Source organism: Perna viridis, chromosome 11, assembly GCF_037379345.1.
Source record: "Perna viridis isolate PV_CMFRI_1.1 ecotype Kerala chromosome 11, ASM3737934v1, whole genome shotgun sequence".
Lineage (NCBI taxonomy): Eukaryota > Metazoa > Mollusca > Bivalvia > Mytilida > Mytilidae > Perna > Perna viridis.
The window spans coordinates 30,116,132-30,142,782 of NC_142455.1; the positions used below are offsets into that span (position 1 = coordinate 30,116,132).

Consider the following 26,651-nt stretch of genomic DNA (forward strand, 5'->3'; position numbering starts at 1 on the left):
AAGTTTTACGTTCGTCACAATGACCTGCTTGTAGTGTCCGTTGATATATGATAAGCGACATAAAATTTTCATAGATGTTCTTCATTTTTTATATTACCGGATTTTATCTTAAAAATGAAAAACAATAATGAGGGTGTCCTGCAAGAAACAAGAATTGTTCGTACTTTTTTTGTTTTCTTATTGTTGTCTTCTTTTAGCATTTTTTTCTTCAATGTGATTTTTGTCCTGTCTGTTTTCCCACTGTTATCTTTTTTTACGACCTTGGCGCGACATTTCTTCTTATTTCAATTTTTAATCAAGAGGCAAATATAAAACGTTACACTTTTCGCTGCTTTAACTATGTGTATCTCGCGTAATTTAAAGAGGCTGTCCATGTAAAAATCAGGCAAATCCTATGATGTGGTTGGCACAGATTGAATTTTATCCCATTAATTTTTTCCCATGGTATGTTATACCATATGTATGCTTATAGTAAAACGATGTTTTAAAGCGACAATGGATGGCTTGGAAAACGATTTTAGTCTTTCCAGACAAAGTACCGATATTTTGCAAAGAAAATATAGTCATCGCAATTTCAAAATGTATTTCAATGCTTTTTTGTAATTCTTTTCCCTTTAACCGTCACAGTTAGTGAAAATTCAACCTTCAACTTAAAGAAGAAAGCATTTTGTGATATGAAGTTGATGAATTTAAAAAAAAAGAATTTTGTAATTTGCAACCCACTGTCTGGTTTTTGTATAGACACCTTCTAAAAATGAAAACCAAAAACAAAAAATGGGATTCTGATATAATATTTTTTCCTGTATGACTAAAGTCTCCTCTTCAATTGCTGACACTGGATTCCTTTTGTTGTACCCAAACAAAAAACAAAAAAAAAAAAACAAAAAAAAAAAAACAACACAACTTCAACAGAACAAAACAAAAATGATAAAACTATTACAATCTTTTTATCTTATTGTTATTTACAAATATACAGAAATGATGGATACCGGTGTGTCTAGTTGACAATCTGCGTCCACCAAATTAGATTCGTGTTATATCATACTATTTATACCTCAGAGATTTGTTAAAGGTCTCGAATTAAAAGCCTTAAGTGACGCAATATAAATAAAATCACCATTAGCTTATATTGTTCATGTGACCTATTTCCCGTACCTTCTTGGCAAACATATTTAAGATTTTTTTTGTGTTTTGTTTTTTTGTTTTAAATGAAATATTTTACAATTATGAATACTGGCACTCAATGCTGTGTAACTTTAAATTTCACAATGGTGAGCTTTAACTTTCTGTCTCAATTAAAGTAGTGGCTAGGATTTTCAATGCATGTTAATATCTGTATGAATAATAATAATAATAATAATAATAATAATAATAATAATAATAATAATAATCTTTGTTTTAGGAGGGTAACACATTTAGTAGGTACACTAATTTTCCCTGAGACCCTCAAAAGTAAACAAATAAAAATTCAATAACACACTTTTTAAATACACACTAGCATACAGTCATATAAAACATCAACTTTCATTGCTGAGTAAATAGCATCTTAATCTGTTTTATTTTAAAAAAAATGACAGTTTTTTTTTCTTCAAATTGTAACTTTTCAGAAATATAAATAACCGAATGATATGTTAACCTTCATCAACATTTCTAAAGACATTTATAAAATCTATTAATTGATTCAATACAATATTGTATTTTCTGCATCTGTATCTACTTAAAGATCAATCTTACTACATATCATTAAAACATTCCTAATGCATTAAAAGCTAGAGGAAGAGTGATTTCAGATTAAACGTTAAATAACACCAGTAACTATCACATTTTACGATATGGTTATAAAGGACGTTTTTCAATTTTCAACTACAGTCGACATGATTAGCGTTCATTGTGCCATATAATATCATGTTTAAGTTGTGTTTGTATTATGATATCTAATTGCAATTGGACAATGTTATCATGCAGCAAACAATAAACCATCAGCGTCATGAATGTTTGAATTTTACGATATTACCACCTTCTCTAAATTGAGGGAGTACGACCTTTTAACGTCCAATATTATTAAATTATGTGAAGTGTAGTATATATCGATGAAAGATTGATACAATACCCTTATGGGAAATCTATATTTAAAATCGTGGAGATATAATTATGTAACATAACCATAATTCTATTTCTATATTAATGAATAAAGCATTTTATGGAGCACAAACTAGAGAATAGCATAGCATTTGAAGATAAGAGAACTGTCGATCATTTACAATGAATTTTAAATCAATTTAGATTTGTGTACTGCAACTCTATATAAAACGATTAAGTTTTGATGAGGATTGATTTTTCTATTTTTTTTTTAAACGTTGAGTGAAAGTCTGATAATGGTGAAGATATTCCATATTTCTTTCAGTAAGTCAAAATGGATTATAATTTGTGCAGTAGTTGGTAATGTTTTGTGCTGAACTTTGCTTTAATCACTGCAGTAGTATAATACGTAAAAACGAATGGATTTACTCAAACGCGGTAGTTTTACTCCGTAACCAATACATGTTCGATTGAAAAGCCGTTCGAAAAAAAAAACAAAAACAAAAACAAAAACATAAAACATAAAACGGAAAACATTGTATATCATATTCTTTACAACTATTTATGATAAATGAATGCAAATGATTTTGCTATAATGCTGATTGAAAAATACTACTTTAAGATTCTAGTATCATGTACGTTATTTCTCATAGACTTTTTCCTGCTTAAATGTTTTCGAGATATTTATTTAGTTAATGAATGTTTTAAAATTCTGAATATTCACTTTAAAAAATAAAACCATGAGACATACTTTCGAAAATGATTTTACTTAAAAAAAAAATAACGAATTATTTTTTTAAAACTGTTACAATAACGCATAATACCAAGATATTTCTAATTTACAGTTTACAAAATAAAAAAATGTACGACACGTTGCATTGTTGTGTGTATCCCTTAAATATATTCAGAAGTTATACTCATATAACTATCATTCCTTTAAGCACGCTATTATCCCCACTCTTAATAATGTTTGCTTCCACTTCCAATGTTATTTACACGTAGAAAAATAACATTGGAACTTTACAATATTATACTCCGAGAAATTTCGGGTGAAATATGTATGAACTGGTTATAACATGCTATACGTTTCGGTGTCAGTTAAACTATATTTCTTTTCATATCATACATTGTATGTTTACATTATGTTTATGTCAAGCGAATCCAGGAGTTTAATGATAAAAATATAATTAGCGGTTAAAATATTACTAAACATTCATATTGCAGCGTGTATGAAGTTAAGTAAGATTGAACAAGGATTTGGTTTGCTTTAATTTATGACTGTTAACTTGCCTTCATTTAACACTACAATTTAGCGATTAAGAAACTGTCAACTGTTATGTGCTTAAGGAATGTTGCCACAGATGAAAGGAAAGTTGACAATTCTGAATTTTAAATCATCACGTTTGTCGTAAAGTTAGGTCAAAAATTTCCTTTTACAATCGATTTCTAAGTGTAGGTCAATATATGAGGTTGGCCTCACAGTAGTATCCTTTATCTCACGTTCTTTGGGGTAGATGCGCTGTATCAATGCCCCGAAATTAGGATTGTTTACAGATCATACGTCATCTATAAAGCGGAAACTGAGATTAAAGGATCCTGCTAACGATATTCTTTTTTCGGATCGGGTCAGCCTCATAAGAGTGGAGAAATAGGTCATCAAGTAGAGGAACACGATTTGTACCCATTGGACTGCCGACCGTTTGTTGAAAAACGCGTCCACCACACTGGACAATATATTGTCGAGTAAAAATTCCAGCCTTTTGTAAACATCTTCTTCTATATATTTGGAAGATGATTTGGAATTTTTTTCACTAAGTATGAGAAATCTCTTCCAAGAACTATATATTTGTATATGGGTGTACCATCTTGAAAAAAAAACAACGATATATAATGTTTTGAGTCGGGACAGACAGATCTTTTCCTTTATTTTTTTTATTTTATTTTAATTTTTTTATTTATTTATTTTTTTTTTAAGTTTTAATTTTTATCATCACAAACGAGTACCGATATGGCTTTTAATCACATGTTCACTTCGTAAATTCATTATTTGAAGTAGGAAACACTATCATTAAATAGGCCAACAACAAAAGTATAGTTAACATCAGTAGACATATAAAGAGGTATTTTTTCGTGTCATTCAATTAAAGTGAGACACGGAATCAAGTTTGGATTTTCCTAGTTCAACACGAAATAATTGAATAAAGGAGTGCAAAATTAAAAGTGTGGGTAGATTGGCCAAGTTCATGTAGGTTAGATATAGTATTATATATGAATACATCGTATGTTGTAAAATGAAATGTCTTGATTATTTAAGTGGACATCTTTAGGAATAATTTCATTCGTATTTGTAAAATTTAGTAACTCTGGTGGAACCTAGTTTTTAAATGAGTCTCCCGATGGTAACGATTAATTTCGTGTCACCAGTTCAGAATAACTTAATTGTAATGACGCGTATGACATTCTCTACACTTTTAAACATGGGATCTTTTATGCCACTAACTCACTAGCACACCTTCTTGCTTATTTCATTTTTTTTTCTTTTCAGGAAGTTAAGATGTACTCGCGTGACTATCCATACTCACCTGTTCATATCATATCTTTTAACGGCTGGGTTATGGATTTCATACTATGCATCGAGTCTATTTAATTTTCATGTATTGCAGCAGAATCCGGTATGTTATATGAAATAGCTTTAATATTTTTTACAAGAAATGTTATAAGTCCGATATTGTATCGCTAAAGGTAGATGGTGCCTTTCAGGTGGACCATTATTTTGGTATTTAACGTATTTAAAAAAGGAGTTTTGACATGAAAAAGTACATGGTAAAATAATAAACATTAGCAGTAAAAAACCTATTTCAATTGGGAGTAAATTGCAGGAAAATTCTTTCAAAGTCTAGATAATTGGCGTGAAAATGTACTATAGATGTAATGATGATTTACTTTTTCACTTCTTTAAATCACAAGAGAAAGGTTGGTGACACCCAATTTTCTTTTAGAAATATACAAGAATATCAGTTATTTGTTCTTTATATAAGCTCCTATATATAAGTTAATATTTGAACATTGATCTACTAAAACATAAGGTATGATCTACTTTTAACTATAGTTTTATTTTTGTATGTTTGTTTATTGTTTTCTTCTGTTTGTTTACTTTTATTGTGGCATATGCATACTATTTAATTTCTTTATTATAACTCGGTAATTTCTTTCTTGTTTTTTGGAGCGGGTTAATTATTGTATGGTGTTCTTATCAAACCTATCTGTTAACGTAATATAGTTCTGTTTTCTCCAGATTTTTTTTCATTTTTATTTTATTTTATTTTCTCCTTTCTACCTATATTCAAATAGTGTACTTACTCCTTTATTTTAGGTTATTACTTTTTGTTCAACTGTGATATTAAAAATGTCTTATTTTTTAATTTCTTTTACTTCGTTGTTTCCTTTTGTCCTTTAGAGTTTGATTAATTGTATATTCTGCACATAAATGTGGATTTAAGATCAGATCTTTGCAAATATTTGTTCTGGAATAGGTTTACAATGTCAAATGGGCAAGTAAAGACATAATTATTTCTAAACTGGTAATGTTGTATTTTAAACTAACAATTTAATCATAAGCATATAATTGTTGTTGAAACAGGAACCAAGGTAAATGTTTAAGTGAAGGATATACCAATTGTTCATGTAAAACTTAGTTTGCATTGAGAAATCGATATAATAGGCAAATGGAACATATTTTCATCAAAAACTATTTCTCCTTCAAATTATTATTTATTTTTTTTGTAAAATTGTGATAATATAAAATATTATTAAATATAAAATGAGATTGAGGAAAATATAATATTTGTAAATAAGATTAAAATCATTCGGTAAATGACCCCAGTAACCTTTTATGGTTTTCCATATTTGTTTTGTTGATAACAAACTATCTGTTAGACAATGCACAATTCACCTACATGTCGATAAATGTGTGTTTAGATCTACGTTTCTATATATTGCTTTGATCAAGATTTCGGTATCGCCATGAGATTAACATGACTATTCATACCAGGGCGATATCATCAAACACACACTGAATAGGGGATTGTTCATGTCTTTTTCAAAATTCCTTGATAAAAGAATGCCTTTTTGTGAGATTTAAACCAATTTCAAAAATTAATATTAGTTACTAAATCGAAGTTTGATTTAAATCTATAAAAATGATATGTGTGATAAGACCATTTCCTTTTAATGACAAAAATAGCCCGTGGGGTTTATCATAATAAGTTTTTTGTCAAATAGAATAACACACTTCACATAATATTTGAAGGAATATGAAAATATTATTACCGAACAATTCCTTATGGATTGATGGTGTCTCTATTATTTTCCGTAATGTAATTTGAATGTAATTGAACTTTATGATTACGCAATCTTTTGCTGAACACCAGACAAATTCCATTAGCAACTTCAAGCTAACGGTTGATGTATTCATTTTGGTTAATAACTCGTTGCACTATGTCTAATATGGTTTGAGACAGTTGAATATAAGATAAATAAACTTCTTGTAATACTCTTCTCCAAATGCTGTTAACGCGTTGAAACAGCAAAACTATAAGAAATAAGTTTACTTTGACACTTAAAATGCTTCCGTATGTCGAAAATGTACACTTAAATTCCAAAATTAAATACGAAAAAGAAATTTCAAACTGCATATGACTGTCCAAAGATGTTGACACTGGGAGATTACAAATACAAAAAAATGACGAAATAAGCTCAGAAAATATCTCCCCTTACGTGTTTACTTGCGAAAACATCATAAAACATTCTCTGCGGACATTGTTTGTTTGAATTTTAGACACATATATTTATTCAAGGGATACACTAATTCGGATGAGAAGGAATATTATTTTTTTTGGTTTCCAGCAACGTCATTTGATGTAGAGTTTTAAAGATGAGTTAACCTACAGAAAAAAATACTTGAGAGCTGCTTTAAACAATTGCGTATCAAACTGAGGCATCAGGTATCGTTTCTATGTTATTTTTGTAATTTCGCGGATTTCTAGAACTATGGACCTTACACTTTGACAAATGAAAACTATGGTACACAAGGCTTTAATGGTCGAAATACATTATTGTTGAACAGTAAGTTAGGAAAAAAGATTTTAACGGTAATCAAAAGAATATATAAACAAATGGTTTCATGGGGCAAATGGTTACGTCATATACGATTTACTATTTTCTAGAAACACTCGCCATAAAATGTTACTTTATATTTTGGTTTTGGTTTGCAACACGGTTTCCATATGGAATGCCTGAAAAAGGTTTTTTTTGGCAATATAAGTACACATTGATCCAAATATTATGCAGTATCCATACTCTTTTACTGGATAAATTTCCAGGGCGGAACATAAAATAAACCAAGCGTACCCCTTTGGTTTGAGTGTTCACCATGAGTAACTTGACATAAAAAAAACCCTGTCTCATTTTTACATATATGTTGTATTAGCAAATAGTCTGTAAGACTGGTTCTAGTTTTATTTTCTTTACAGGAATTTCTTATGTAGAATGTATTGAAATCCGAAGACTGGTCTGCATTTTATTATTTACTTCTGGAATCTCAAAATTCTGTAATTACAATGCAAAATCCTCTAATTACGCTTTTTCTGTAACTTTAATCATGTGGAAATAGATATTTGTCATTTTTATTGGTATTTTTACACGAACATATGTTTTGCTTTTATACACTAAACCCAACGCTTTGAAAATGACAAATCGCTATAGATTTGAAAAGTAAACCAGGACCCATTCTCGTGAAACCACGGAGTCACATGACGAGACTTACAAACCTATGGCAAGACCATCTCTTTGATTTTACGTAATTGAAAAAGCGAACGCTCATAGCATAAGTACATCATAATCAAAAACAAAAAGGGGGCGAAAAGGAACTAAATTATTCTTTCAGTCTGAAGAGAATTAATGAGATACATTTCAGATATACATACTATATATTAAACAGAAATCTTGGTTGCATAAACGGCGGATTAATCAAGGGAAAAGATATTCTCGCTGAAATTAAAAGACTCTAATTCTGGGACAAGGACCAGACATGGAAGACAGGCACACATAACAAAAAACATAAAATAACAAAATCGATACGTAAAAAGCAAAAATGTAAATGAGCAACTCGGACTACACTAAAACTGGGAGTTTGGTAAAGGTGCACCAGTAGGGTAAGAGTGTGTAGTATCTTTTATCTCAAGTTCTTTGAAGGAGATGCGATTTATATTATCCCCGAAACTTTATTTAATTATTTAATGAAAATACGTTATCTCTATGGCGTATACTAAGATTAAATGATCTTGCTCAACGATGTTCCTTCCTTTGGATCAGATTCAGCCTCATAAGAGTGACGGAAAATGTCAGCGAGGAGAGGAACAAAATATGGTCCCATTAGAATACCGATGTTTGTTGAAAAACGCATCCACCACACTAGAACTAGACAAATATGTGTCGATCAAAAATTCTAGCCTGTTGAAAACATCTTCGGTATATTTGGAAGGTGATTAGGTATCATTTTTACAATTATGAAGAATCTCTACCTGGTACTACATGTCTGTATCAAGGTGAACCGATTTTCAAGTAACAACGGTGTATAATCTTTTGAGTCGGAATTATAATAGAGTAGCAGTTCCTTCATTGATAACCATTTCTAGAGATATGTGTGAATGAAAAAAATCAATTGTTTGAAAATAATTTCTATTTCATGTAAACTTTCAAAACATTTATTCTCTGTCTATATGTACCACGAAAATATGGGCCTGTTTTATTGTATTGCAAGAGTTTTATTGGTTGGAAATATATTACATTTATTCCTCACATGTCTTAATACATGTGTACTTTGGATTAATTTGCTTTTGTTTTTATCTACTCGGTTATACTTCTTTAGTTGCGTATTTACTAGCAGGTTTTCTTTTTCAGAACTGGTGCAAGGCCCTTCATGTGTTAGCTCAGTACGTTACAATTTGTAACTATGCTTGGATGTTTTGTGAGGGATTTTATTTACATACATTGCTTGTATTCACATTTATTGTAAAGAAGACATTATTACGAATTTGCAACGTTATTGGCTGGGGTGAGTTACAATCACAATTACAAGTATATTATGGTCTTTGCTTGGCGTAAGGTGTAGGATTGGTATTGGGCCCTTCATCTGTTTGTCCAGTACCCAGCAATTCTTGCTTGGTTTATGTTCGGGGTAAACAATGCGACATAAATGACTAGCCCGTGGTAAAACAATGATAAAATGGAGTTTCCGTGATTTATTTCGATTTCGATAGGAGTAGTTTCTTCATATTTTGGAATAGACGCAGCATATGACTTCTAGGGCGATATGTTTACATCCTGAATTGATTACATCAAGCCATATCTTGCTTATTTCCTTTAAAATAACACTTGTAATAGATTTGGCTGTCACAGCTGAATGAAACATCAATGTAACCATGCTCAAATCTGAAACGCTGAATTCATGATAAAGAAGTAATCAATTTTATATTGTTCTTTTTATGATCAACCATTCATACAAGTCGTAACGCATAATAACCATTTATTTGGTAAGTAAAGTGAAACATTTTAGACAAAAGATATGGAATACAACCAAATCTATTTTAGAGTATCAATATAATAGCAGATTAAAATGTTTTGAATTGATTATTCTAAGGCAGTGAATTGAACTATTATTTACGATGCATCAAGACATTACTAGAAAGACATTACACTGTACCTTGATATGTATTTATCAAATCCTAAAGCTATCAATCTACAAAAGAAACCTGAATTGTTTTTAAACAAATGATTAAAACAATGTAATGTTATACTGATTCGATGGTTGTAGGTATTCCAATCGTTCCATCAATTGTATACGTGGTTTTAAGGTCAGCTAATGCAGATATTGACAAAAAGTGAGTATTAAACAGTCTCCTTAAAGATTAAAAAATCCTTATTATTTCTTATATTAAAAAAGAACTTGATTTCAGTATTAAGTTAGTGCATGAAGGGTTTTTACTGTCTGTTATTTTTTAAAGGTAGTAAAACAAACTGCGCAGGGCACAGTTTTAACATTTAAGTTAAAAAACGAATACAATACAATTAAATATACTTGCCGTAAAAATAGGTAACAAATTTATAATAAGTTAAGCAAATTTGGAAACAACTTGAAACTAAAATTTCAAAAGTCTACCAATCAGACATTATGTTTCAACAATATTTCAATGTGTGAATTTTGGCCATCTACATGTAAGAAAATTGGATTGTTTGACAGACATTACTACACTTAAATGGTAGTTCACAGTGCATGTAAATGAAGATAGAAAACATGATACCAAAACATTATTGAAAAGTAAAAATCGTCTAAGAGTAATCAAGGGAACCAAGGGTTATAGCGGTAATCAAAAGAATGTAATCCAGGGACAAAGACCAGATATGGAAATCTGACATACACAACAAAGAACAAAACGTAACTAAAATCATACATACAAAGTAACAAAAGCAAATAAACAACTCTGACACCACTAAAGATTGGGAGCATTGACCAGGTGCACCGGTAAGGTAAGCGTCCTCTGCTTTTTAATTACACTGTGAAAGTTTTAGGTGATTCCAACCCACTTCCAGCTATTTACAGAGACAGACACCATTTAAAGTACTTGAAAATTACACATTAATATGACAACGGTTAATTACAGGCGCTATCTATAACAAATCTGATCAAGTCTATCTGGAAACTGGAAAAAGTTTATAGTTTGTAGCAATTTTTTTTTAAATATCAGGTTTAATTTGTCAACACTTCCATTTACATGAAGGACAGAGGCAAGGTAGATATAGGAACCATAACTCTTTTGCATCAATAATGAGGCTGTTCAGATACACTAAAATCCAAGGTCATGACTTAAACGTGAAAAAAAAACAACAACAAAAAAAAACACAAAACAATAATAATAATAATAATAATCGATATAACCGTTTAGCAAACAGAATGAAATACATTTACCTAAAAATGAATAGATTAAAGACACAAAAATAATGCACTAACAATATAAACTTTCACAAAAAACGGGACTTACATAATTTGGCTTGGCAGGGTAAGCGTGTCTTGTTCTAGCATCTGTCAGATTTCAAGTGATTTAAACACGATAAGGGTCCAACTGCAATAGTGCAACTTTTCAGGACACTATGTCAAAGCCAAAGAGGTCCCAACAATAACAAAGGAGCTCCTTCATTTGCCCCATTTGATTTACGAAAGATCCATGATGTAAATAACATTAAAACGATAGAAATTCATCTTTTGATAAACTTATTGAATGTAGAAAATCATAAGTCACATGTAATAGCACAACAAAGATGCTGTTTCAAAATTGCATAAAAATACGAAATACCTATTCGCGAAAGAGACTTCGATATTAATATTAGAGTAATTGGTACTTAAGTGTGATTTTAATATTGGGGCTACTGTCGACTTGATACTGCCATCAGGAAGTCAGGCTCATATTATTTAATAAACAAATGTGACACGAACAGTTTGTCACTCTTTTTTGGTTGCACAATATTTATTTTATTACCAGAACACCAAATAAAAATTACTTTTAATTTATTTCAGCTGCTGGCATGAAAGTTCTAACTTAATATGGATATTCACAGGACCAATCATATTGTCATTATTTGTAAGAATGTTTTAAGTCATTACAAAACACAGTTTATCATCACAAAAAAACTAGAATCAATGATAACGCAACTTTATTATACATGGGCAATAAAAATGCGCATGTAAAGGTTAGAATATATTGAATAATAGCAAAAACAAATTAAAGCAAGAAAGAGATACATTGTATTAGCTAGTAGACAAACAACGGATGCAATACATGGAAAAGGTAGATTTCTAATCATGCCAAATCATGGGTGAACAGTCTCTGTTGTTGCAAGTCATCATCTGTGCTGCTTGTTAAAATCAGGTCAACGGAAATGAACATACTAAACGGATGTGAGTCGTTCATAAGAGTGTAAGCGAACATTCAATACAAGCCTATCAGATCTGTAAAAAAATAGGAAATAACAATACCTTGCTACTCAAAAATATACAGTCATTGACTTTGGTTGAATTTTCCCCACATATTATATCTTTTTCTCGATGGCTTCTTTTATTCATTTCTTTGTTATATATGAAAAACAAGTTATGTGTGAAATACTTAATACTTTACAGTATGTTGATCTATCATGCAATCAAGTATGTGCGTTTGCTTTTCAACTCCTAAAATTGATTCTTCATGCTGACTTTATAGCTGGTCTGAAACCGAGGAAAGAACATCGTTTGGCTAGATCCTTTAATATCATTTTCCGCTTTCTAGATGACGTACTATTTTTAAAAATCCTAATTTCGGGGACTTGATATATCGCATCTACCCCAAAGAACGTGAGATAAAGGATACTACAGACACTGTGAAGTCAACCTCATATATTGGCCTACACTTAGATCTAGAGATCGATAGTAACGGAAAATTATTGACCAAACTTTACGACAAACGTGATGACTATTCATTCAGCATTGTCAACTTTTCTTTCAACTGTTGCAACATCTCTTCAGCACCTCAAAACTCATACGTTATGCCAGGGCGTGCTAAGACACTTACAGTCAGGCTTCTTGCACAGGGTTATGTTGCTACAAAATTGCAATCATTACTACAGACGTTTTATGGTCGTCATCATGAACTCGTGGATCGTTATGGTGTATCCATCTGCACCATGAAAACTGATTTGTTCAACGGGTCATAGTTTTCCTTTCCTCCTTTGTCTACCACGGACTTGACTTTTTATGATCAACTCGGCGGGTGTTTCTAGAAAAGGAGAGAATGCTTACCTTACTGGTGCACCTGGTCCATGCTCCCAGTTTTAAGTGGAGTCCGAGTTGCTCATTTGCTTTTGTTATTTTGAACGTATGATTTTAGTTATTTTATGTTCTTTCTTGTGTATATCTCTTTTCCATGTCTGGTTTTTGTCCCTGGAATACATTCTTTTGATTACCGCTATAACCCTTGGTTCCCTTGATTATTCGTTCATAAAAGTTTACAAATTATTGATTTATTTTATAAAGAATATCAATATATGTCATATTTAACTATTACCATTCTTTCAGATAAACATGATATTCCTTTTTAATATTCTCCGGATCGTATGTACAAATAATACAAAGCCTTCCAGGAGGTCTTCAAGGCGGCACACGGTTCACCCAATCAGGTACATATAAATCAGATACCTACTAGGAACATTAGTTAAAATTAACAATCATTGAGATACTGCAAAATGTTGTGCACGTTTTTCATCAAAAAATCATTTATTAGCAATAGTCGAACCAAAAATAAATTGTATATAAGAATCACTACAGCCAATAAAAAGGAAAAAAAACATAAAAAAAAGAGAGCAAACTACAGCACTTTGCATTTAAATCCTTTTTAAATTTCAATATCGAACATGACATGTTAAGGTTCCCTGTCCTCACTCTTAACATGTCATGTCCGATATTGTAAAATACCAACGCAATGATATTAAAGATGAAAGAATTGATTTTGACATTATTTTTGTCATGCCCTGTGTAGTACTGGTAAGAATACCCCTGCATTATATTATTTTGATTACTGCTTTAACCTTGATGACTTTCACACCACTGAGTCGATACCGCTGCTGGTGGATTTTGTCCCCGAGGGTATCATCAACCCAGTAATACAATTTTAAAATTTATGGTTATCAAGAGGAATGAAAGAAAAATTGGCTCGGACGTCACTCAGTAAAATAAGGTCCGAACCTGACATCATATCAGACACACTGTTGTCTTGTAAGACTGTAGTGTCCCCGGATGGGAATTTCAGCACGCTCACATCTGGTATGGATAGTGCCCCGACCGTTCCAACAAAAAGTACCCAATCATATGTTCAGTCTGCAGACCATCTATTCCAGTACAAAAGTTCGGACTATTTGAAAATAATCAAACCATGTTCCATCACTTTAAATAATATATTTGACTACAACGATGACGAACCACATTTTAAATGTACTACATCAAAATGTGGTATTGAAAATTGCTAAACATACAACATTCTTATAACCGACTCTTACTTCTCTAGTTCCTTTCCAAACAAAACCTTCCATAGAAGAAGTCATGATGACAATATTATGAACCAATATAACAATAGCATAAATGTGATGAATTTATTTGACAAAAATCCAAGGCGGGAAAGGAGTCATGGCCATCACTACTATACGTCACCTAAGATACATGATGTCTCCATAGATGGTCTCTTCCTTCCATACAAAAACCTCTTAGACTTCATCACATTAGAACCAAACCCTATTCTATACCTCTCACTCTACTACACTCACTTTACAAAACAAGTCTTGACACTCCTGTTTCTTACCCTACCTCATCATTACACAGGCTTGTCGCCATCATTTTGGATATTGGATTCCACAGACTCTTTAAAACAGTTTGTGTGAAAAGTCAAGATGAAGAAAAACGATCATTTCTTCTACTACCGTTTTTCAACAAAGGTATAGATGCAATTAATTTGGCTAACATTCTCCATCATAAAAACGTTACCAACAAAGACCCCCTTGTTCAAAGACGAATCCATACCAATTATTTCATATTCCTATACTTCATTCATTGCATCATTCAAATTATAAAAGACTATTGCAGAACCTTGAGATTGAGGACTTCATTTGATTACTGCTATAACCTTGGTTCCCTTGATTGCTCATTTGCTTCGTTTTCTTTCTTTGTATTATTTGGTTTTTTTTAATTATTATTATTTTGCAATATTTACCAACGGCTGATTACATGAGTTGTCCAGTTTTGTACATATTGGGAATATTATTTACCCTTCATCTTTAATTTTTATTTCAAAAAGTCACAAAGTTTTAACAACCAGTATAAATCTTGTTTACTTTTCTAAGTTACCTAAGTATGTTTTGGCAATGACATTATACAGTTATGTTTTACAGACAGTCGTTGCGTGCCACCTGCATATTAGTGCCTCTTTTTGGTGTTCAGAATATAGCCTTACCATTCCGTCCCAACGAGGACGAACAGATGCAATTTATCTATGATTTAGTATCAGCTGTTCTTACATCCTTTCAGGTACTTTTACTGAGTTATTTTGTTACATACAAATATGTATAAGAAAATCATGAAATACTTATTATTAATCTGAGCAGCTTTTTCCAATATATTAAATAATAAGATATTTGTGTTAAGTGCTTAGCATATGAATTAAGTTTTAGAATGAATATTTCTTCATGTTCTTTGTTGTGTATCTCGTGGATCGTTACGGTGTATGCATCTGCGCCATGAAAGCTGATTTGTTCAACATGTCATAGTTTCCCTTTCCCGTTTCCTCTTTCGTCTACCATGGACTTAACTTTTTATAAGAAACTCCGCGAATATTTCTAGAAAAGCAGAGGATGCTTACCCTACCAGTACACCTGGAACATGCTCCCAGTTTTTAGTGGAGTCCGACTTGCCCATTTTGCTATAACCTTGGTTCCCTTTATTACTCTTTCGAAAAGAGGATTGATATCAAACGTAGAAAATTTATATCTAAAGAAGTTATTTTAAAAAGCGAAAGTAAAAACCAAACTTCAGATAAAAGTCATGTATAATAATGTATGTTTCATGCTCTTAATTTGAGAAGCTAAAGGCTACATACAAAGTACAACTGTACATTTTGTATAACCAAATAAAACTACATGGTCTCAATTTTAATGCAGTTGACTACACTATTAAATAGTAGACTGTAAATATTAAATCTGTTCAATTTAGAAACTGTTATTTGTTACAGTCATTACATTGATTACATTAGAACATATATTAACAGTAATAAAATTTTATTTTTATTTTATTTTATTATATTTTATTTTGTTTCAGGGTGTTCTTGTGTCTGTTTTATTCTGCTTCTTGAATAAAGACGTAAGTTGTTCCTTTATCATATGATATATACGCTTGGCCATACGTTTCGGAAACTGTTTCCATTTTTACTTATATATAAGCAAATTTTTGACTACTTAAATACATATATATTTTTAAAATAATGGGATTGTGAAAAATTTAGTTTTGAGAGAGGATGATGTAAACATTTCAACAATTTTTGGAGGCATTGGTAGTTGCGCTTGTACTTATTGAGGTTAAGATATTCCCTGATTTTCAAGATTTTGAAATAATTATGTAATGGTTATTTTTAAAGTTACATATTGTTAACAATTCTCTACTCAATTGCCTTATTAAAGAATTGGAGAATGATAGTAACATCCCAGTTAATGCCACATACAAACGTACTAATTTTGATAAAGATGAAATCCTAAACAACCACAAGTCCTGCATGTCTTCTATCGACATGTGAGGCCTTACTTTACTTGTATTTGATTCCAATACGTCATAGGAATCCATGCAAAGAAAAGTATATAGCAGGATCTTCATCTTGCTCCACGAAGACAATGTCAATATATCTTACAAATATATTGTCTGCAGTGAAGGACGGAGAGCAAGTTTATTGCAATATCACACACTTTCTTAGTGGCATTAATCATATGTGGATACTTAAAAACTCTAAAGATCTACTTCAAAACCTCAAATTTCGCAGCTTTGCGGAAAAAATATGTTGTTCGTGGTTACAAATCCACATATTGTTCTAAAACATCGCAGGACAAAGTGTGATACACAGAAACGTAGGTTTGCAATTTGACTGATTTTCTCATTGATAACATACTCGTCACATTTGGAGGGGCTATTATTCAAACAACAAGTTGGCAATCCCGTGGTTCCTTACTGTGCTCCTCTCCTAGCCGATTTGTTTTTTTATTCATACGAGACTGATTTTTTTTCAGAACCTCGTAAGAATAAAAAAATTGAAAGATGCTAAATACTTTAGCCTTACATACAGATAATTTGATTATGTGTTGTCCATCAACAACCCTCATTTGGTAAATGGTTACCGTCAATATATCCTCCAGAGGTAGAGATAAAGAATACTACTGAAACAGCATGTTCTGAATCTTTCTTTTTTTTTTTGACCAACATCTCGAATTTGACAGCAGTGGTCATCTCAGCACTAAACTTTATGATAAAATAGATGACTTCAATTTTAATATCATTAATTTTCCTAAACTCTGCAGCAGTATCCCTTCATCTCCTGCATATATTAGTTATGTTTCGCAATTGATGTGCTACGCTAGAGCAAGTACTATCCACTCTGATTTCCTTAAACGCCATAAATGTCTGCGTAACAGACTCCTGAATCAAGAGTATGAGTAAAAGGTCCCTTTATAAATTCTTTTTAGATATTAGTCAAATGTTGAAAAATAGTCAGTTTCTTCTAAAACAATGAGTAATGATGAGTGTTTTGTTTTGTTTTGTTTTTTTTTGTGTTTTTGTGTTTTGTTTTGTTTTGTTTTTTGTTTTTGCTTTTTTTTTGTTTTGTTTTGTTTTTTGTTTTTTGTTTTTTTTGTTTTTTTCAATTTTCTATGTGCTTATGTGACAGTTGATTTATCGATTAGCATGCTAATGCTTTTTAATCACCACTGGTATAGTGACGCCGCAATGGAAGAAGGAGGTTTAGCGCGCTGTAAAACCTAGATTTAACCCACCATTTTGTTTGAAGTGCCTGCACCAAGTCAGGACCATTACGGTATCAGCTGCTCTGGTGGTGTAACATCTATTTTGCCAGATTTATTTTCGACTTGACTTGATTATGAAACGAATTAGTGCTCGGTAATTTTGTTGTTACCCTTATCTACCATATCGTTCGTAGTAATAAATAAATGATAAAGTATCATTGTAAGCTAAATACTAGATGGTCATTAACGTTTGTGTATTGTTTATGTTAAGTTAAAGTAATTATAATAAAGGCTTAAACCTTTATAAATACACTTTTGAGGAAACAAAAGACAAGATTTTCCATACTATTTTTTGTAAATTGAAAACGATCATTTCAATGGCAGATAACTCTGTCAAAATGCTTATTTTCTTATTATTCTATTGAAAAACTTTTGAGCAAATCCAGAAATGTAGAGGTTAAATAATGGTCTTTCCAAATAGAGAAAGCATCTTTTGGGAAATTATATTGTCAGATTTGTAGGTTGTTGACATCTATGTTTCTGATTTTTCTATTTTCACCGCTTCATAATTTGTTGATACTGCATACCCATAAAGTAAACTTTAGATTCCATTACATAAATACAAGTTCTGACATTTTCGCATAGGCTGAACCGTTTATAATCATAAGTATGCAATCTTGATATTCATCGAAATTCTCAAATGAAATTGTGACTTTCTAATTAGCATTCTTCGGAATCGTTAACGTTTGTTTTTGCAGATTCGGGTTCATGGGATATTGGTGTTTTATTTTACTTCGTTTTGGTTTATTAAAGGTTTGTCAATGTTATTTTAGTGGCCAGCTGCATCCTGTCCTTTTGATGTGAGAGTTTCCTCGTCATTCAGTAAAGACATAAGGGTGGCCTGTGGGTGACATATTTCATCACACTGGGGTTGTTGCCTGTTTTACATACACCCTATGAATTCTCTTTATATTATATTGTAGGTTTTAAAAATACTGAAAGGAGAATTTCGAGGACTGAAGTGTTATAGAATGAATGACTCACAACAAATGAAGTTGTGTATCAGAGTACAGAGCAAAACACATCGAAGTCGTTACACATATACTAGTAAAAAAGTGTGTATTTTACTCATACGACGCTGTTCATCAGCCTGTAATATTTTTACTGGTTCAACTAAGTGGAGCAAGAGAGAACAAAATGTGTTGAAAGCAATTTAAGCAGTCTACATGTATCTCAAATAAATGATACATTTCAAAATAAAGGTTCCATAATTCTATATAATAGAAACATTAACATTTTGCAGGAATTCTGAAATAAAATATTTAACATGCAGACAATCAGTTAACACAATTCATGGCAATTCAAGTTTGCAAAGCATTCTTTGTGATTTTATTGGTCTTATTTATTATATGTTCCAATAAAGTCTACAATTTCATGTTGCAGGTTCCATGTGAAAGAAATGAGACTCATTTGATACATTCAGCAACAGATTGCTAAGATAACTCAACATGACTTGTTTGTAACGTAAAAAAAATATATATATATATATATATATACATACATACATACTGTACAGAACTGCAAAGTTCTAAAATATGCCAAAAGATCATTATGCCGATTATTTCAGAGAAAAAAACTGTGTTATTGAAAACCAAGTTTGTGCTTAATATCTATAGTCTTATTATTTTAAGCATTCAAATTAACAATACAATATTTATTGATACTAGAACAGTATGACCTAACAGACAGAGTCAATACTTCAATTTAAGGACATAATAAATGTACATATTGATGAAAGTTTTAAATATATATATATATATATATATATATATATATATATATATATACAACGTCTCAGAATGTGACGCCTCTATTCTCTACACTGCTCCATCGGATCAAATTGATACAGGGAAGATAACGTTAACTTATAGAAGGGTCTGAAAAATTCCCAACGATGTTAGAACTGTCAAATTTGCGAAGCAAATTTTTGTCGTTCCCTCTACGGGACTCGAACTCGTACCGCTGTGACATCTATGGCAACACCTCCTGCACTCAGTCCAGCGCCCTAGACCACTCGGCCAGCTAGGCTATATATATATAAATGAAAGTGAATCGAAATGAACTCACTCATTTGATCATCATTATGTTAACATTGAAAAAAAGTAAATTAAACTAAATTTTAAAATAATTAAAATAGAGTAAAAAAATCGATTCAAAGTTCGAGAGATTCTTACAAATTTTTGTGTGAAGTAAATTAACAAAATCTTTAAGACATAATTTGTCTTTAAATTATTGCCATTTCCGTTATTGTTTTAGGTATTTACTACATGTTTATTACAGCGTAATAAATAAAACGAAATCCAAAGTTTTGTCAACGTCCGGAAAAACACAACAAAAAATACAACCCATTCCTCCTGTTAACATGTATAATAAAACAACAAATTAAGAAGTTGTACCTGAAGCTGAAACACAAATAAAATCAGTCAAAACAGTTTGAGTGACTTTTACGTTTAGTTTTTTTTTTTTCATTTGTGTTTGCTTCCTATCACTATGGTACCAACTTCTTCTCAAGGCTTCCGCATTTACTTTTATTATTTATCAAGCTTGTATCGGGACACAATGGGATGCATTCCCGATTTTAAGAAAATTGAAATATCATTTCTTTTTGCATGTTATGAACCAGTTCTTACAAATGTAATACTTTCTTACTGCATACATTAACAGGGTAAATATAGTTTGCCTCATATTCAAAGGACTTTATTTAATTGCTCAATACAGAAGTGTAGTGTAATTTCGAAAATTATATTATTCTTAAAGAAATATGATGTAATAAACCTTGGAAGTTCAGATTAATTTTTTTTATGTTTTTATTGATCGAGTGAAATTCCAGTTTGCTATATTCAACAACGTTTTCAAACTATTACATAATACCATATTTTATGTGGAAAACGAAATTAGATCTTTGCGTTTTTTATTATTTTTGTTTTGATGGTTTGTTGATGTTCATTTAATTCAATATTTGAATCTTTGTAGCTTCTTCCTTGTAATGTTGAATCCAACAACGCTAACAAAAAAAAGAGAAAAAAAACAAAAACAAAAATAAAACAAAACAAAACAGACATTAAATTATATCACTCTTTAAATACAATACACTCTTTTTATGACATGTTATAGCTAGCGCACAGATGCAATAAACAAGGAACGCAAAAACAATATTTCTAATCAATTGAATATACTCATTTGTGAAGTAATATAATACTAAATGAAATAATGATGGCAATCCACTATCAATTAAATTATTAAAATAAATGATTAAAATGATAAAATCTTAATGTGATTCGTAGTGCTATTGGTGTTTGTTTTTTCTTTTTTTTTCATTGATTTTAGACATCAAAAATAAAAAAAATCAAAATTGTTAGAAAGTTGCACAAAATATAGGTACTAATTGTTCAAGAGTAATCAAGGGAACCAAGGTTATAGCGGTAATCAAAAAAATGTAATCCAGGGACAAAGATCAGACTTGGAAAACAGATATACACAACAAAGAACATTAAAATATTACATACAAAGTAACAAAAGCAAATGAGCAATTCATGACTCCACTAAAAACTGGGAGCATGGACCAGGTGCACCGGTAGGGTAAGCGTTCTCTGCTTTTCTAGAAACACCCGCCGCTCATAAAAAGTCAGGTCCGCGATAGACAAATGAGGAAAGGAAAACTATGACCCGTTGAATAAATCAGTTTTCATGGTGCAGATGGATACACCATAACGATGCACGAGTTCATGATAACGACCATAAATTTCTGTAGTAATGACTTCAATCTTGTAGCAACATAACCCTGTTCCAGAAACCTATTCGTTAGAGTTCTAGCGCGATACAAAAAGTCTGCGTAGTTTCGGCAACACTCAATACGCAGGTGCTGAAGGGATGTTGCCACTGATGAAAGAAAAGTTGACAATTCTGAATAAAAAGTCATCACGTTTGTCGTAAAGTTTGGTCAATAGTTTTCCTTTACCATCGATTTCTAAGTGTAGGTCAAGATATGAGGCTGACTTCACAGTGTGTAGTATCCTTTATCTCAAGTTCTTTTGGGTAATGCGATGTATCAAGTCCTCGAAATTAGGATTGTTTAAAAATAATACGTCATCTATATAGCGGAAACTGAGATTGAAGGATATAGCCAAACGATGTTCTTTCTGTTTGATTAGATCAGCTATAAAGTCAGCCTCATAAGAGTGAAGAAATATGTCAGCCAGTAAAGGAGCACAATTTTTCCCATTGGAATGCCGACCGTTTGTTGAAAAACACGTCCACCACACAGGACAAATTAGAATATAATAATGCTGGGAGTTTTTTTTCATATTTCACTGAATAAGGCAATGATGTGTATAACCTAAGTATAATTTCCTTTTATGTATTTCCAGCTAAATCATCAATACACATAAAGTAATGTTTCTTTATAAATACTATGGCACAAACTCCTCAAAACAAAAATGAAATGGGGTTGTATATATTTTGGCCTGTCCAGAAATGAAGTAATAGAAATTGTCATTAAAGAAACGTTGATAAACACAATCATAAACAAACACAAAACACCAACAAAATAAGCATAAACCACAAACAGGACAAAACAAAAAAACAATAGAAACTCTTATAAACATAAAATATATTAATGAAATAAACGGAACATTTTTATCTCGGAGTGTTACCCATAATTAATATCTCAAATTTAACAATATTAAGCGTTTGAAATGTTTCGTATTTTTAAGCTCTAATTTAGCTTAACATAAACAACATTAGTGTAACTTATTTTACATATTGCAAAAAGTATTTCCTTAAGTAGCACTCCAGATAAGAATCTAGCAAAATGTGATTCATGGTTGGAAAACCTACATATTCGAATTTTTTTTATATTTTGTGTAAATTTTTATTGTTAACAAAAATTAACATGTGACTTTTCATATAATCCTTGTTTTAGGAGATGGAAATCATATGGAATGTACTGTAGATTTTAAAATTGAAGGAGACAACTCAGGACTCTAAAATACAGTAGAAATCATTGGATTTTCAGTGTGAATTATCTCCAAAGATTGGAATAATTGATTATATATTTCATCATAGAGACCTACAAAGTAACAACAACGAAACTGTGTAGCGCTTTTCGGAGTGGCACGTCTTACAGACTTTGCATGATTCTTACAACGACTGCTATTAACATCATAAATAATGTTCTGTTTATCAAAAGGTGAAGGGACAATAAGCCTAAAAATGTCATGTTTGTTGTAATAACATAAAAGTTGTTCATAACATGGTAAAAATATATAAATATACAGAAAAATAATTCTTGTGGTTTTAGTTCGTTGTAATGACGTTACAACGGTGCCAAAATGTTACGTCATTTGGCAAAAACTGCTGAAAATTGTAAACTTCGTTATTTTTTGGGCGTAAAAACATCCATAAAACTATGTCCACATCCAAGAAACAACTTTATATTTTTAACATATGATACACCATGTTATAATGAATGCATTCACTACACATGAAGTTTTTTTGTTTTTGTTTTTGTTTTTGTTTTTGTTTTTTTTTTTTTTTTGGGGGGGGGGTGCGTGGACACTACTTTCTTGCCCAAAATATTACGAGAAAGTGACCAAAGAGTACACATTGTACATACTATCTGAATATTTGTAAATTTCAGAAATTTTTTTCTTTCCTTTCAATGCAAGAATTATCAGTCCTTATGTTTTCTTATATGTGATGGATTCATGTCTTCAAAATTTACAATTAAATCACTTATGATAAATTTTCAGTTAAGTTTAAGGCCAATAGTACCTTTGATCGCCCCTTATTTTTACACGTTCACGTAAAGATAGAGGATCAAATTAATGATGCATGTCACAACAAATCAATATTATACAACGTCTCAGAATGTGACGACTCTATTTGCTACACTGCTCCATTGGATCAAATTGGATTCATTGCATCATTGTTGTGACATGCATCATTAATTTGATCCTCTATCCTACATATTAAGATCTAAATGAACTGTCCCGTACCACCATACATCGTGTACTTAGTTACAGCCCTAGATTAATCCTACGATGAGGAATGACCCGGCCAGCGAAAGCTATATTTTTATATAGCCTAGCTGGCCGAGTGGTCTAGAGCGCTGGACTTTGTGCAGGCGGTGTTGCCATAGATGTCACAGCAGTAAGAGTTCGAGTCCCGCGGAGGGAACGAACAAAAATTGGCATCGCAAATTTGACAGTTCTAACATCGTTGGGAATTTTTCAGACCTTTCTATACGTTTATATATCTTCCCTGTATCAATTTGATCCGATGGAGCAGTGTAGCAAATAGAGTCGTCACATTCTGAGACGTTGTATATATATATATATATATAAATTAATAACGTATACGAATGCAACAGTTAAGAAAAAAATGTTTGTAAAAATGATAAAATGGACGGAATACTTTTTATTTGTTTTTTTTAAAAACATTATATTTCTTTTATATCAAATTAATGTTTGTAAAGTTTGGAATAATTCTTTTTTAATATTTGGATTTTTCCACTTGTTGCAAATAGTTTAAAAGAATAGGTTCATTCCACTGAGCACATTATTAAATTATATATCATTTAGATGTTGGAATGTCTTCACTTTGCAAACAAATATCGGCTATATATAATTTAAGTAGCACTCCAACTAAAAATCATGTGATTCATGGGTAAAAAGCCAACATATTTTTCTTTTTTAATATTTTGTTTGAATAGTCATAGTAAACAGAAATTTACATTCAGTTCTTCATATAACCCGTGTTCTTAGGAGATAAAAATTATATAGAATGCACTGTATATTTCAAAATTTAGGGGGTAACTCTGTAAATGACACTCAGTAGAGTCTATTGAAATTCCAATGCTGATTATTTCCTAAGAGCAGGCAGATTGGAATGAATAAGTACAAAGTTCATAATATAGACCCATAAAACAACATAATTACAAAAAGAAAAATATGTAGCCTTTTTTAGAGTATTTCAGATTTTGCATGATTCTTACAAAGACTGTTACTTGATATATCAAAACAGGAGCAAGAGGAAATTATGAGAATTAATGAAATTTAAAACTATAAATGTCTTTATAAAAACCAAAAAAATGAAATATTCAATTGACAGCGCTGTGTAATTTGATTCAGATTTTACAAATAAAACACAAATACGGTGATTACGACACAATAATTGATCAAACTTGACAATTTAAATAATACTAAATAACAAATTGCATTTTAAAAGAAGCAAAAATCAAATACGTGTCTCGAATAAACTTTTAAATGGCGAAGTTGAAAAGTCAGTAAAATCCATGCATGGTAGTTAAATCTAAAATATAAATTAAACTTGCATTTCATACCAAATCTAAGACATGTACGTTGTCCCGGCCTCATAAACCAGCATTTTATCCTAAACAAATTGCCCTTAAATGGACGACCGTCTCAGTGGCAATCACACCAAATTTGATATTCTATATTGAAGCAACAAATAAAAATGTTTGATTTATGATTTTTTACAATGCATGGACAGTCAAACATTTGAATGTATAGACTTCAATAAAGTTGCCCCGACCTACATATAACCTGAAGTTTAACCAAAAAAGATAAAGTAAATTTATTAATTGACTACGCCACATGATACCTTAATGCATATTTTTAAAGGATGCGACACTTTGATTAAAACTATTCTGCAAAAGTCATACACAAAAAGAAAAGAAAACGAAATGCATTTAATAGGGTAACAACAAAATTACCAAACACTTATCCGATCGATATAATTAAGTCAAGTCCAAAATAAATCTGACAAAATAGATATTACATCACTGGAGTAGCTTGTACCACCACATGTTACACTACCGCAACAATATTTGTATTTTTGATATAGCTAGAAAGGTGTTTATAACTTAATTTGTCCAATTGTTTTGTTTTGTTTTTGTTTTTTTTTTTTTTTTTTTTGTTTTTTTTTTTTTTTTGTTTTTGCTTTTGCTTTTGTTTTTGTTTTTTTGTCTTTTTTTTGTTTGTTTTGTATGTTTGCTTTTGTTTTGTTTTTTATTTCTTTTTTAACCAAGGTTTTCAGTTATTTGTAGATGAATAGATATACTATTACCTCTTTTATATACGATCAATAACAGGCTGAAACATATACAAGTATATGTTGTGTTACAAATATCAAACAAGACGTGATTTATTCATATCACAAAATAACAAATTTCCTTTAAATTGCTTATTAAGAAACAGTCACGGAGCATAGTCTCATTTTTGTCATTCGGTTGTTGTATGAATATTGCATTTTGTCGTTTGTGAAAAAAATATGTTTTTCTCCAAAGCACAGATATGTATACAGAATAGAATAAAGCTATTGAAAATTATGGCTTATGCAGATCAAAATACAACATTTAGTTGGTTAGTTCTTCTGCACCTTGAATTATTTCCATCATTTGTAGTGTACAGATTGGTACTTAATGTCTTGAAAAGAGTCCATTAGAGTTAATGTAATGTGATTTCCGTTTGTCGATAAATTAAACAAGATTGAACATGTTTGAATAACATGGAAAGACGGGAGATGCAATGATCACGTCGAATTAACAAATGAACATCGGAATTGTAAAATTCAATTAAATCCATAGTGAATTTGAAAGTGGGCTAAAATTTGATTTATGTAAACTAGCTGAAAAATGCAGTGTAAATTTATTCTTATAATTTGTATTGTTGATTTTACATATTACGTATCTTTTTGCTTTTTGTTTGTTTGTTCATTTTTGTTTTTGTTTTAATTTGTTACTTTTGTATAAACAAAGTGTGTGACATTTGCATGTATACAAACTTTTTAATCGCGTTATCTACGCACAAATTAGTTTTTTTGACTTTGATAATTCAGTTTAAAATTTCTCCATTCAAATG

General features: G+C 31.0%; 1 protein-coding gene across 3 annotated transcripts in view; it reads left to right on the plus strand.

Annotated features, from left to right (window-relative positions):
* Window positions 1-23,053, plus strand: part of LOC148603679 (calcitonin gene-related peptide type 1 receptor-like) — a 50,025-nt gene extending 26,972 nt beyond the window's left edge. For 2 of the 3 annotated variants that reach the window (XM_088552860.1, XM_088552862.1), the window contains exons 5-13: window positions 4,625-4,751; window positions 9,040-9,193; window positions 9,953-10,019; window positions 11,711-11,774; window positions 13,241-13,341; window positions 15,103-15,238; window positions 16,025-16,066; window positions 18,693-18,824; window positions 19,153-23,053. In XM_088552860.1, coding sequence (XP_088408986.1) covers window positions 4,625-4,751; window positions 9,040-9,193; window positions 9,953-10,019; window positions 11,711-11,774; window positions 13,241-13,341; window positions 15,103-15,238; window positions 16,025-16,066; window positions 18,693-18,824; window positions 19,153-19,206 — 877 coding nt within the window. In that variant the 3' untranslated portion in view covers window positions 19,207-23,053. The remainder of the gene's footprint in view (window positions 1-4,624; window positions 4,752-9,039; window positions 9,194-9,952; window positions 10,020-11,710; window positions 11,775-13,240; window positions 13,342-15,102; window positions 15,239-16,024; window positions 16,067-18,692; window positions 18,825-19,152) is intronic. The other variant, XM_088552861.1, reaches the window with a different exon arrangement.
* The last annotated feature ends 3,598 nt before the right edge of the window (window positions 23,054-26,651 follow it).